This window comes from Drosophila subpulchrella, unplaced genomic scaffold, assembly GCF_014743375.2.
Source record: "Drosophila subpulchrella strain 33 F10 #4 breed RU33 unplaced genomic scaffold, RU_Dsub_v1.1 Primary Assembly Seq51, whole genome shotgun sequence".
NCBI lineage: Eukaryota > Metazoa > Arthropoda > Insecta > Diptera > Drosophilidae > Drosophila > Drosophila subpulchrella.
The window spans coordinates 41,019-55,186 of record NW_023665688.1 but is presented as its reverse complement, the minus strand read 5'-3'; the positions used below and the strand labels follow the sequence as shown (position 1 = coordinate 55,186).

The window sequence follows — 14,168 nt, the reverse complement described above, 5'->3', positions numbered from 1 at the left end:
CAATAATAATAGTAACTACAAAAAGAATTTTTCAAAAATCAGTTTGCTTAAATTTTTTATGATTTCTTGAATGTGACAATTTCGGAAAAAGTTTGTATGAAAAAAAGAAAAATATGACTCAAATGCATGTTTCTAAACATTAACATGACACTAGAGAACCAACTTATCTTTCCAATAAACTTACTCCAGCTACATCACAAAGAACCAAAAATTATATATGCCCTAGAATACAAACGCTTTGCTCGAAAAGGCAATTTTTTATTAATGGTGTTAGGTTATGGAACAATCTTCCGCATCAATACAAAACAAGTAGGAGCGCAAAAATTTTAAAATTTAATTACTTTTAAAAACATAATAAAAACAAAACAAAAATAAAAATCACAATTATAATGTAATATAATAATATTATAATAATACAAATAATATAATAAAAATGTAATGTAACTACGAAATTCTGATGTTAGATATTAATAATTAATTAAGAAACTGAGAAACATTGTTCATAACTTTTATTTTAACGCAATGCGACTAGCGCAATAATTATAAGTCTCCACTTGTAGCTCTGGGCTATCAAATAAATAAATACATTTTTCGCTCTTTGAGCGCTCTGTGATGACCTGTTTTCAATGTTTCAGTGCTTAAAAAACGCTCAATGGTATTGCAGGATATGTATGCGTTGTCCCACAAGATCGAATTTCGAATTGTCATCATTTTGCTTCAATGGCGATTTTCCCTATACTAGAAAAAATTTTATTTTTAAAATCAATAGCGCTGTTTTCTATCGAAAAAAAAAACTTTTGCAATGTAGGACTATTTTTCAACACTAAGGAAATAAATTCACTGAATTGAAATTGACGTTTTTTTGGTGCCATAGGCAGCTAGCCTTGAATTAAAAAAAATACATGTCCAAAATATTATCTAAAAAATGAATAATAGAATGAAAATACAAACCTAAGTTAATCTACAAATTGCAAGTTATAACTTATAACTTCTAAATATATAAATGAAATACCTTACTATTTTGAGAAGAGCATCTTGGTCGCGCCCGGGGTCGAACCCCTCGCCCCAAGGTTTGTATTTAACCACTCTACTAGCTGCGCCACGGAAGAATCCCGTAAGGCCTCGTACAAAGTCTATTCAAATTTTGTTCTCTTACGTTCTAGGTTTAAATGTGTTTTTTTTAATAACCTGGCTCTTTTCTAGTTATATCCCATATTTGTCCATTATTTCTTATTTGTTAATATTTATTGAATAATATTAATACTAATATAACAACATATATTTAACATTGGTAAAATAGTATTTTAACTGTGATTAAAGTTTAAAATTTGATTATTTAACTCAAAATTTGGATCAAAATTAAAATAGTTACGAGTTAAGAAAGAAAACAAGGAAGAACGTTATAGTCGAGTGCCTCGACTATCAGATACCCGTTACTCAGCTAAAGGGATCAAAGGGAAATGGAGATTAGCAAGCAGCAAAGCAAGACTGAAATGCGCCACCTACCGGCGGTAGACAGATTTAAGCGTTATGGGCGTTAGGGTGGGCGTGGAAAATTTTTTTTTGTGTCAATCGATAGGTATTGACGAGACCAATACAGTTCAGTTAAAATTTTCTATCTAGCATAAAAATTGTGGGCGCCACAGGCTTGGGCGGTTTGTGGGCGTTAGAATGGGCGTGGCATATTCGCGTAACAAAATTGCGCTGAGTACAAAGCTACGAAATCTAAATCTGAAATCCCGATTCCCTATCTTTGATAGTTTCCGAGATATCCACGTTCATATTTACGATTTTTTGAAGTTTGGGGGCGTTTTGTGGGCGATGAAGTGGGCGTGGCAAACTTTTTTTTTTTTAGGTCAATCGATAGGTATTCATGAGAACAATACATTTCAGTTAAAATTTTTATTCTAGCATCAAAACTGTAGGAGCCACAGTTTTGGGCGGTTATCTCGGAAAATATCAAAGATAGAGAAACGGGATTTCATATTTAGATTCCGTAGGCTTGCGCGCAGCGCAAGTTTGTTACGCGAATATGCCACGCCCACTCTAACGCCCACAAGCCTGTGGCGCCCACAATTTTCGTGCTAAATTTTAACTGAAATGTATTGGTCTCGTCAATACCTGTCGATTGATCTAAAAAAAACTTTGCCACGCCCACTCTAACGCCCACAACGCTTAAATCTGTCTACCGCATATCTCCATTTTCCTTTGGTCCCTTTAGCTGAGTAACGGGTATCTGATAGTCGAGGTATAGGTAAGTGAATTTTTTAAAAGTAAATATATACCTTTAAAGTTGATCAAAATATTTATAATATTTATAGATACGTCACTGAAGCATGGTAATGTATAAGCAAAATAAAAAGAGTAATTTCAAATGTACAGTGACTTCCAGCAAGTGTGGAAGTATGTTTAAGACTTTAGAGAATATATTTCTTAGGTAAAGTGTTTACTTTTCAGGGAGTCTAGCTGTACAAGACGTTAGACCCGGTTGGGAATTATAATTATAATTATAAAGTTATATAAATTTATTGTTGCATACTTTTGTGAAAAAGATTATATGTTAGGATAACCATTTCTGATAGTTAATCAACTACTTACTATAGCAAAACACTTACAAAATAAAACACTCACTTACCTATGTGCATTGGTCAATTTTACAGACCACTTTGTTTTTGTGTAATGGTAATGTTAATAATGGTAAAGCTTCTAAAATAAATTAGTTTTGTATTCCGCATAAGATAGATAAGAGCTATCAGAGTAATCATGTTGAACATGTATGAGTTTACTGTGTGGTATGGAATGATTACATGAACATGTTCGTACCATTATACTAGATCTATGGCTCGAATGCAAATTTCTAAACATTTTCATAGAATCATAAAAAATATAAGCAAAACGATTTTTTAAAAATTCATGTGTTGAGAAAAAACTTGTATCATTCAAGCGGAATTTACATGACGTTTCCATTGATGCCAAAAAGGACATGTATATTTAACTTTAGTCATGTGTAAATACTTTTGACCACCCCTGTATAATTATGAAGTTACCGCCCGAACGAACCAAACAAGCCATATTTGGACAAAATCCATGGTAAAATAGATTTCATTTTGTATATAATAGCTTTGCATTGTTAGGCCGGAAACATAATTGCGTCTAAAACTAGAATTTCAGTATTAATAATAAGTATTAATAATTAATAACCGGTAGTCGATAAAAACTTTTTTAACAAATAAACATATATAAATTACATTAATTATATTATTAAAGTATACATATAACAAAAATGGTGTATAAAGTGAGTAATTGTAATAATTACATGTTTATTTGTTTTTCTTATTTGTAGCCTATTTATTTGTTCGGAAAAATGTATTAGAAACAAGAAACGAAGTTAACTTCGGCAAGCCGAAGTTTGTATACCCTTACAGATATTATTAAATTAAATTCAAAATTCTGAAAAATACAAAAAATGATATTCCCAATAGTATAAGATAATATGTTCCTTTGGCAGCTATATGATATAGTCGGCCGATTTTGATAAAATTAAATTCGAAATTCAGAACTAATTAAAAAACGTTATTTCCAAGCGTAGGAGGTTATATGTTAAAAGACACCGAAGCTATAATTTGTTTCATATTATTTTCCCATCAATTTTTCGATCGTTCCTATGGCAGCTATATGATATAGTCTTACGATTATGATCAAATTGAATTCAGAACTAAGAAAAAAATGTTATTTCCAAGCGTAAGAAGTTATATGTCAATAAAACACCAAATATATAATATTTTAAAGTTTTTTTCCTATTATTCCTATGGGAGCTATTAGATATAGTTGTCCAATCCGAAAGGTTTCGATTAATTTACTACCGGCAAAAGAAAGAAGACTTTTGGGAAGTTTCAGCCCGATAGCATTAAAACTGAGAGACTAGTTTACAAAACCGAATCCGGCTCTACCTTGAAGAAAAGAAAATATCCGAATGGGCACTCTTCGTGCACAGATACCAATCACTAAACCCTAATTGCATCAACATCAGGCTACCGCCCAACGTCGGTAGTCGAGCATGCGGGACGTTCATCCGCCTACGCATCGGGCACACACAATCCACACACCAACACATACTGACGGGGACGACGCGGTCAACATGCCAACTATGCGGGGACGGTCTTACCGTAGATCACCTCTTGGACACCTGCAGCGGATTACAGAGCATTAGATTGTCAATATTTGGTACGAGTCGCACAACAGATTTTTTGAAAAACCCTTCTCCAGAGAATATTTTAAATATTAACAAATTTGTAAAACTAGCTCACCTAATCATATAAAGAAAAATCATACAAGTTTCGAGTCGAAGGCCCCACTAGCTAGCACTCATTAAAAAAATCCATTAGGCTTAGTATTGTATACTAGACTTAATTTTGTTAAATAAATAAAATAAATAAATAACCGGTAGTAGATAAAAACTTTTTTAAAAAATAAACATATGGGCAAATCCGAATAATGGTCAACCAGGACCGAAACAAAAAAATCTTCAAAATCATCGTATTTTTTGAGTATTTTCACAAATCAATGGCCATATTTTCATAATACAGTGGAACCAAAGCATATTTCATTTGTTTTGCTGTAGAAATTTCCCTGAAAAAATTCACTTTTTTTCATTTTTAGCTACTTTTAAAGGCATTTTTATGATTAATTTTTTCGCAAGAAAACATATGATTTGTTTGAACTTTTCTATAAAATCTCTTTATTGCAATCTAATAAAAAGATAAAAATTCAAGGAGAGCAAAAAAATTTTCGATTAACTGTTAATAAAACAACATGGAGAAATCGTACGTTCGCGACCCGTACGTTCGCGACTGGTTGTTAGTTCAATAAAAAAAAACAAACAGAGATATTTCCTTGGGAACAGACTCGAATGAAAGCTACATAAATCCATTTTAAAAGTAAAGTAATTGCTTTAGAACATTCCTTCCCAATTTGCAGATATTTGCATTTTACTAGATTAAGCCAAAGTCGACTTCCATTTTGTGTACGTTCGCGACCGCATGTTTTTTGCCAATATTATGGAAACGATATCTCAATAAATCCCATAAGTTATACTAAGCAAAAAACTAACAAAATGCTATCGAATAGAAAAAAAAAAATTCAGAAAAGTTTTTTTTTCATTTTTTTATTTGCACTTAGTGCGTACGAACGTACGTTCGCGACCCCTGGAAATGCCCATATATAAATTACATTAATTATTAAAGTATACATATAACAAAAATGTATAAAAATGTATTTTAAATGCTTATATGTTTTTCTTATTTGTAGCCTATTTATTTATTCGCAAAAAATAGATTATAAAAAATAATAATAAATTGGTAAAGCGCAAACCGATTAATTAAAAACATAGAAGTACCAACAAAATTTTCTTTAAAAAAAAATAGTAGTATTTAAGTGAGCACTTGTATTACAACGTGTTTATTTGTAGCCTATTCATTTATTCGGAAAAACTAATAATAAAAAACAGGGAAGAACGCTATAGTCGAGTACCTCGACTATCAGATACCCGTTACTCAGCTAAAGGGACCAAAGGAAAATGGAGATATGCCAGCAGCAAAGCGAGATTGAAATGCGCCACCTACCGGCGGAAGACAGACTTAAGCGTTGTGGGCGTTAGAGTGGGCGTTTTTTGGATCAATCGATAGGTATTGACGAGACCAATACATTTCAGTTAAAATTTTTTATCTAGCATGAAAAGTGTGGGCGCCACAGGCTTGGCCGGTTTGTGGGCGTTAGAGTGGGCGTAGCATATTCGCGTAACAAACTTGCGCTGCGCTTAAGCATACGGAATCTAAATCTGAAATCCCATTTCTCCATCTTTGATATTTTCCGAGATATCCGCGTGCATATTTACGATTTTTTGAAGTTTGTGGGCGTTAAAGTGGGCGTGGCAAACTTTTTTTTAGGTCAATCGATAGGTATTGATGAGAACAATAAATTTCAGTTACAATTTTTATTCTAGCATGAAAACTGTAGGAGCCACAGTTTTGGGCGGTTTGTGGGAGTTAGAGTGGGCGTGGCACTCTGCTGAAACAAACTTGCGCTGCGTAATAAGCTCAGGAATCTGCACGCCTAATCTCAATAGCCTAGCTCTTATAGTTTCCAAGATCTCAGCGTTCATCCGGACGGACAGACAGACGGACAGACGGACATGGCTAGATCGACTCGGCTAGTGATCCGGATCAAGAATATATATACTTTATGGGGTCGGAAACGCTTCCTTCTGCCTGTTACATACTTTCCGACGAATCTAGTATACCCTTTTACTCTACGAGTATCGGGTGTAATAATAATAAATTAGTAAAGTGAGACTCGATATAATAAACAACATAGCGATATTAACAACATTTCCTTAAAAAATCTTTAAAAAAAACTTATCCATAAACAATTTTTTTAATTTTCTTTTTTGTATTCTAGGGGTCCAACTCTACCAGGAACTACCATCATCCATCTTGGAGCAAGCCAAACTCTGAAATGCTTATACTTTACTTTAAACATATATTCTGTAAAGTCATACTTTACTTTAGACATATATTCTGTAAAGTCCTTAACATACTATAACACTATCTGGAAGTCAAGTACCGTCCACACCTCTAAATGCTGTAGAATGATCTCACTTTTGAAAAGTGTAATTTGGAAATTACTGTTTTTACTTTGCCACACCATGCTACAGTGAAGTGTCTATAAATTCAATTAATAGATTTACCAACTTTATATATATATATACTATACATTTAAAAGATAATTTTTTGATATTTTTCTTATAAACTACTATTTTACACTGACATTTATATATATAAATATATATATATATAATATATATGTTATATATATTTACATGAGTCCGTTCTTCGCCCGAATAAAAAATCAGGAGATCTTTATTCTATATTAGAACGTTGGAAAAAGACTAACTGTATGTTACAGAAGTGGTTAGCATGAAACCTCGGTTTGCGTCCTAGAATTTACTGTTAGTGCATTAGGTGACGCAATCGGATGTGGATGATGTGCTCGCCATTTCTTTGTTTATGCTTACATAACTTGGTCTTATTAGATTTGCGATCTTATTGGATTTTCACGTTTATGGAATTACGTCATTGTTGACGTTCGGACTTAATCAATTTTATTTGTTTGGTTTGCATTGCGGGATCTCAAGCATCTGTAACGTTTTTAATCAAAGCCGAAATTGGCGATTCTGTTTGTTTGTGAACGGTTTCGATCTTTGAACTGTTGGCCGTTGAGAAATCGCAGTGCAGATACGTCACTTTATATATATATATATATACATATGGGTTGGATGACTCTAAAAATTGTTACTTAACTGCAATTTTGGGGTTGGTCCGATTATAATTTAGTATTGGTCAATTTGACCAAGAGTTTATTATGTGTTAAAATAAAAGTAACTCTTAAAATTGTTACTTAACTGAAATTTTGGTGTTGGTCCCATTTAAATATAGTATTGGTGAAAATGAACCAAGAGTTTTTTATGTGTAAATATAAAAGTTTTTTTAAACGTACTTTGCTAAGATGTTATTCATATTTTCCCGATCCAGCTATTATAACGTATTTTTATTTCCGGGTAGTACAGTCCATTATCTTACCTCCAATTCCAGATTCAAAAGCTCGACCAAGCCTGGCACATTCTAAGGCAGCAGTATACGGAGAGCGCATTTACTTTCGAGGCTAAGTTACGCCCTACGCTAAGCATCATGAACGAGGCCTCTAATCCACAGGCCCCAAACACAACCGTTCCTCACGTTCTTCTTTACGCATTATTAGTCGATCGGCCCGTCATGGACATCATAAACCACTCTAACATCGATGATCGCCCTGCTCTATACCACACCTGTATAGCTCCTTGGGAATCAAAAGCGGACGACTTCGGCATGGCCATTAATTTCCAACACCTGGATGCGTCGCGGGGCTTTCTAAAGAACTTGGATTTATATCGTAAGAATGCTAAAATTATTCTAGAGGACGCCATTCCTAGGTTGGATGAGCTTCTATCAGATGCTTTTCGGTAATATTAAGAAACCCATTTTTCTGTAGCCATCTAACACGTTTTAGTTTTGTAGAACCGAGTTCCATGTGAAATTCCTATGGGGCAGTTCTGGAGCAAATGCAAAAGCGGAAGATCGTCACAGCAAGCTGGAAAAGGTGCTAACCCTGATGGCCGACAAGTTTTGCACGTTGGCCGAAAAGTAATCTGAAAAATAATATGGACTGTAGTTTCTTCATATCAAAGTAACTTACTGTAATTAATGGATCGTCGCATATTTTGTATTCCTCGTATTTATCTTACTATGTACAATATCGCTAAATCCTAAGAAAATAAGAGTTTATATATAATTTCAGCAAGAACACTTATCCACTCTATGTAACAATTCAAATATTAATTAATCCTTAGTTAAGTCAGATCTTGAATTGTATGCGCTAACAATCTGAAGAGGGAATCAAAACATAGCCCTACTAGTTATCATTCTTGGGAAACTTTTGAAGAGCACTCACTCTGACCTATAATCAATGTTTTGAATTTATTACAAACAATTTCATTACTTATCCATTTAATAACCTATTTTACTATAGATCAGGAAATATACATTAAAGAAAACCCAAACATAAATATCTGCACATTGAATTCAAAGTTTCGTAAGAGGGGGGAGTGGGGTTATGATAGTATGAAAAGTTTGAGTGGACATAGCGGCTATATATACTCTTCAGTTCTGGAGTAAGCTCGGAGTAGCATGTCAGAAGGCAAAAGGCTTTCATTTTGTGCCAAAAACAGTGTGCCGATGTCGAATTCGCAGAGAAATCGACAATAAAAAAAAAAAAAAAGCGTAAAAGACTGCCGACGAAAACGGTCGTGCATCAAGGTGAGGCAAATATTCCGAGATTCCTTCTCTTTCCTTGTTTTATAATCTGTTTGCACTCTGCGCTCACAGAGACAAATTTCGACCGGTCCGTTATTTTTTTTGGGTCTCTCCGTGGAAACGCGGATTCGGGGACAATTTGCATATTAATGACTCCAGCCCCCTTACTAATTAGCATATTAATGGCCCACGTCTCCCTCGATAATATATATTGGGGTCAAGGACAACTATCATAATCCATAGATTAACTGATTTTAATGGGTTCAAATATCAAAAAAATGTCACGATCATGTCCATAATTGCCCCCATCCCACACCCCCATGTGACAACACTGATCACGTGACCTTTCTCCGCATTATGAGCAATTAATATTCATGTTCATAATGTTATTGTGAACGTGAGAAAGGTCGCACACCCATAATATCTTAAGATTGATATCTTAGAGAAACATGTACGATCTTGTTATGGAAAGATTTGCCCTGCGATTGCAAAACTAATTAAAAAATCAAAAGAAACCCAGTTAAATACATTTCACAAGGTTATGATTTTCCTCTGTAGAAATATTTTCTAACATATATTTTTGTTTTCGCCCCAGAACTATCAACTGGAAAATTGTCTCAGACTCTATCCTTTCCACAAATGGTTCATAAACATGTCATAAAAAGGACTCAAAAGGGATACATTTCAAAATAGATCGCGCAAAGTGCGCAGACACCGCCCTTTCTGAAGGACCGCCGTCTTCAGCACACTACAGGCAGCAACGCCAGCCTATGGATCGCTCGCCGGTAGGTGCCATCCTCGGACTTTACGTCCGCCATTCGAACCTTGCCATCAACGCCGACGTGTACCACCACGACACGCGAGATAATCCACTGCTGCGGCGGAAGATTGTCCTTGGCGGCGACTACGACAGATCCCACGGCGACGTTTGGAACCTCCTGGTGCCACTTGTTCCGCGCCTGGAGGCTGGAGAGGTACTCCCGGGACCATCGCTGCCCAACCTGTGCCTGAGAGACGAGACACTTCGCCATCGTCGCAAGCAGGTTGGGCTGATTTTGTCCGGAAGCGCTGCGGATTGTGGAGCCAGAAGGGGGCCGTCGATCAGAAGATGGTCTGGGCCTAGGGCTTCGCCGTTGTTCGGATCGCTGCTGATCGCTCCAAGAGGCCTCGAGTTGAGGACTGCCTCCACGCTGGTGAGGAGAGTTCCGAGCTCCTCCGCGGTCAGGATGTCTTCGCCGACCGTCCGAAGGAACAGGTGCTTTGAAGACTTTACACCTGCCTCCAAAGTCCGCCCAAGTGAGGTGTTCTGGGCGGTATGAACGCAAACTGTTCCGATAACGCCGCCCTCCCCTTCCAAGCGGGACCGGAAGTCTTTCAGGTGGCGATTTGCTCCGACGAAGTTTGTCGCGTTGTCGCACCACACCTTCTCTGGAAACCCGCGTCGACTCACTGTTCGGCGGCAAACTTCCTGCGCATTATCCAACCATATCTTTTTTCGCAACGGACTTACAAGAGCTCGACGACCAGGTATGACACGTAGGTCCTAACAAACTGTGAGCTTTTTGACAACAACAACGGGAATTGGGCTTCGTACGGGAAAGGAGCATTCAATAACCGACCCCCAACTCGCAGCAATGTCGAGGTACACCAATCTGATTTTTTTCCTGAACAATGGGGCTTAACTTCTGTATATTCGTAGATACCGGTTTATTTTTCCGAATTTTGCCTATGTCGTCACTGAACTCGTGAGATTGGATCACTTCCACTATTTTCTCGAACGCAAAATTCAGTTCTCTTGGGGTAATTCTTTTATCAAAGGGCTGCGACACTTTCTTGCACATTTGAATAAACCGAAAGACCAACACGAAAACTCTTAGAAGCTTTATGTGCGGCGAAAAGGACTCTATTTTCTGAAGCTCATAATTGGGCTCTGGGATTACCACAAGCGCTAGTGCTGATTTGCGTGATTCCATCGACACGACATCAGCAACAACTTCAAAGTGTCGATTTACAGACCAATCTATTTCTGCATCGAGCATAAACGCCAGCCCAGCGAGCCAAATGGAAGCTGTAAGTTCCTCAACGTCACATCCCCGTGACACAATGTCTGCTGGGTTTACTTTCGTAGGGACATGTCGCCAAATTTCTTTTTCCGACCACTCTTGAATCTCTGCAATTCGGTTTGAGACGAAAACCGACAATGACGACGGATGCGTTTTGATCCAATGCAGAGTGATCTCCGAGTCCTCTTGGAATTTCTGACAAACTTCGTCTCGAAGGCTTAACAGGTCCTCAACACATCTGGCGTCACTCAACAAAAACTTGACGACACATTTTTTTATGTCCGCTGCAAGCGCAAACTTGTGCAGTCTAAAACGATCAGCGTCGAATACAGCTCCTCTTGAATGGTGGGGCCTACTATCAAGATGTCATTCAACGCGATCTGCGTCGATGTACCGCTTGAGGCGTCGAATACCACTCTCAACTTTGTTGAGGTGCTTTGATGTCGCAGCACGCATTGGCGCGTAATGAAATAGTGCGGACTAGCTGGAATTTTATTATCAGTGAAAGACATGATGCCCATGGCTACATATTCTTCCATGAAGTCAAGATACATTTTTATACCCGTTACTCGTAGAGTAAAAGGGTATACTAGATTCGTCGGAAAGTATGTAACAGGCAGAAGGAAGCGTTTCCGACCCCATAAAGTATATACAAGGGTGGTCAAAAGTATTTTCACAAAAAAAAAGTTAAATATATTCATAATTTGAACTCACATCTTGTTAACTTTGGCATCAATGGAAAGGTAATTTAAATGCCGTTTGAATGATACAATACATTTCTTAATACATTCAGTACTTATTGAAAAGGACGAATTTGTGTAAAAATGTCCTTTTTGAACTTTTTTCCTCGACTTGAAAACTTAAATTTTTTGATGCAAAAAGTTTCTTCAAACAAAAATAATAGTAACTGCAAAAAAAATTTTTCAAAAATTATTTTGCTTATATTTTTTATGATTTTTTAAAGGTGACACTGTCGGAAAAAATTTGTATGAAAAAGAGAAAAATATGGCTAAAATGCATGTTTCTAAGCATTTTCAAAAAATCATAAAAAATATAAGCAAAATGATTTTTGAAAAATTCTTTTTGCAGTTACTATTATTTTTGTTTGAAGAAACTTTTTGCATCAAAAAATTTAAGTTTTCAAGTCGAGGAAAAAAGTTCAAAAAGGACATTTTCACACAAATTCGTCCTTTTCAATAAGTACTGAATGTGTTAAGAAATGTATTGTATCATTCAAACGGCATTTAAATTACCTTTCCATTGATGCCAAAGTTAACAAGATGTAAGTTCAAATTATGAATATATTTAACTTTTTTTTTGTGAAAATACTTTTGACCACCCTTGTATATTCTTGATCAGGATTACTAGCCGAGTCGATCTAGCCATGTCCGTCTGTCCGGATGAACGCTGAGATCTTGGAAACTATGAGAGCTAGGCTATTGAGATTTGGCGTGCAGATTCCTGAGCTTCTTACGCAGCGCAAGTTTGTTTCAGTAGACTGCCACGCCCACTTTTACGCCCACAAACCGCCCACAACTGTGGCTTCTACAGTTTTGATGCTAGAATAAAAATTTTAACTGAAATGTATTGTTCTCATCAATACCTATCGATTGACCGAAAAAAGTTTGCCACGCCCACTTTATCGCCCACAAACCGCCCCCAAACTTCAAAAAATCGTAAATATGAACGTGGATATCTCGGAAACTATCAAAGATAGAGAATCGGGATCTCAGATTTAGATTCCGTAGCTTTGTACGCAGCGCAATTTTGCTACGCGAATATGCCACGCCCACTCTAACGCCCACGAACCGCCCAAACCTGTGGCGCCCACAATTTTCATGCTAGATACAAAATTTTAACTGAACTGTATTGGTCTCGTCAATACCTATCGATTGATCCAAAAAAAATTGGCCACGCCCACCCTAACGCCCCTAACCGCCGGTAGGTGGCGCATTTCAGTCTTGCTTTGCTGCTTGCTTATCTCCATTTCCCTTTTGTCCCTTTAGTTGAGTAACGGGTATCTGATAGTCGAGGCACTCGACTATAGCATTCTTCCTTGTTTTAATGATGGATTCTTGGCTAATCTCTTTTTAAGCGACAAAAATTTACGTTTCGCAACTTCATATGATAAACCAAGAGTGTTTGGGTCAGGTTTGAACGGCAGACGAACCGAAAATCTCCCCGACGACAATCTTTGAGTATTTTTCTCAAAGTGTTGCTCAAAATGCTGCTGCTCAGGTGTATGGACCTTGGCCTTGGGCGGCAAGTCCTCCACAGACCAGAATTTCTGCAGGGTTGTGTCGATTGACTCCAACACTTCCTCATGGCAGCTGAGATGTACCAATTTGTCTGTGTCTCTTATTTTTTCTGTGGCACATCTCCCTGACACTATCCAGCCGATAACTTTTTTTATAAAATGGGAAACTCAGGCCCTTGCTTTATTTGGCCGACTGACAACAGTTCAAGGAACGAGTCTGCGCCTATAATTATATCTTTTATGTGGGGCTTGAAGAAGAATGGATCTGCCAATTGAATATTTTTAGGCACACTCCAGCCGCTGGTATTCACCGTTTGATCCGGATGATAACCAGAAATATTTTGTAGAATGTAAAATTCGGACGACAACTTGACTATCGTGTGTATTTTCTTGGTTGCCTGAGCGTTAGTTCCACCAATGCCCCGCAAGCTTAAACACACGTCCTCTCACTTAATCTTCAGTCTCTAAGCAAGCTCATCGGTCACAAAATGTACTTGTGAACCAGAATTAAGCAACGCTCGAGTGAATTCGGCGAATAAATGTAAAGCAATGTGTGGTGTGACGACTTACACATTTGCATTTTTTGACCATGTGGCCCTTTCGAAGGCAGTTAATGCATAAGGGCGCCCTTTTTGCAAAATCGAATCTCTTCTGAACTGTTACGGCGGCAAAAGCAGTGCAATTTCCCACTTAATGTATATGGATTGATCATATTGATTTAGCGTCGCTTGTGAACAGATCTGTTTACTTTTGTGCTCTGAGTATATTGTAGTATGCACATATATTGAATAACTATTGTACCAAGAGTACTTGAAGCAAACACACTGTAACACTTTGTTGCAGTGTTTACATAAACAAAGGCCCGGTCAAAAACCTAAGTGGCCGAAACATGAGTCGATCGGCGCGCTCACAGAAAGTGCAAGTGTCAGCATTCTGTTGCAC

At 37.0% G+C, this 14,168-nt stretch overlaps 1 protein-coding gene across 4 annotated transcripts in view; it reads left to right on the top strand.

The window, feature by feature from the left end:
- Window positions 1-8,651, top strand: part of LOC119562480 (breast cancer anti-estrogen resistance protein 3) — a 275,573-nt gene extending 266,922 nt beyond the window's left edge. Inside the window, exons 5-6 of one of the 4 annotated variants that reach the window (XM_037875675.1) lie at window positions 7,650-8,056; window positions 8,104-8,651. In XM_037875675.1, the coding sequence (XP_037731603.1) occupies window positions 7,650-8,056; window positions 8,104-8,128 (432 nt within the window). In that variant the 3' untranslated portion in view covers window positions 8,129-8,651. Of the gene's footprint in view, window positions 1-6,456; window positions 7,197-7,649; window positions 8,057-8,103 lie in introns of those variants that run through there. The other 3 variants (XM_037875674.1, XM_037875678.1, XM_037875677.1) reach the window with 3 other exon arrangements.
- The last annotated feature ends 5,517 nt before the right edge of the window (window positions 8,652-14,168 follow it).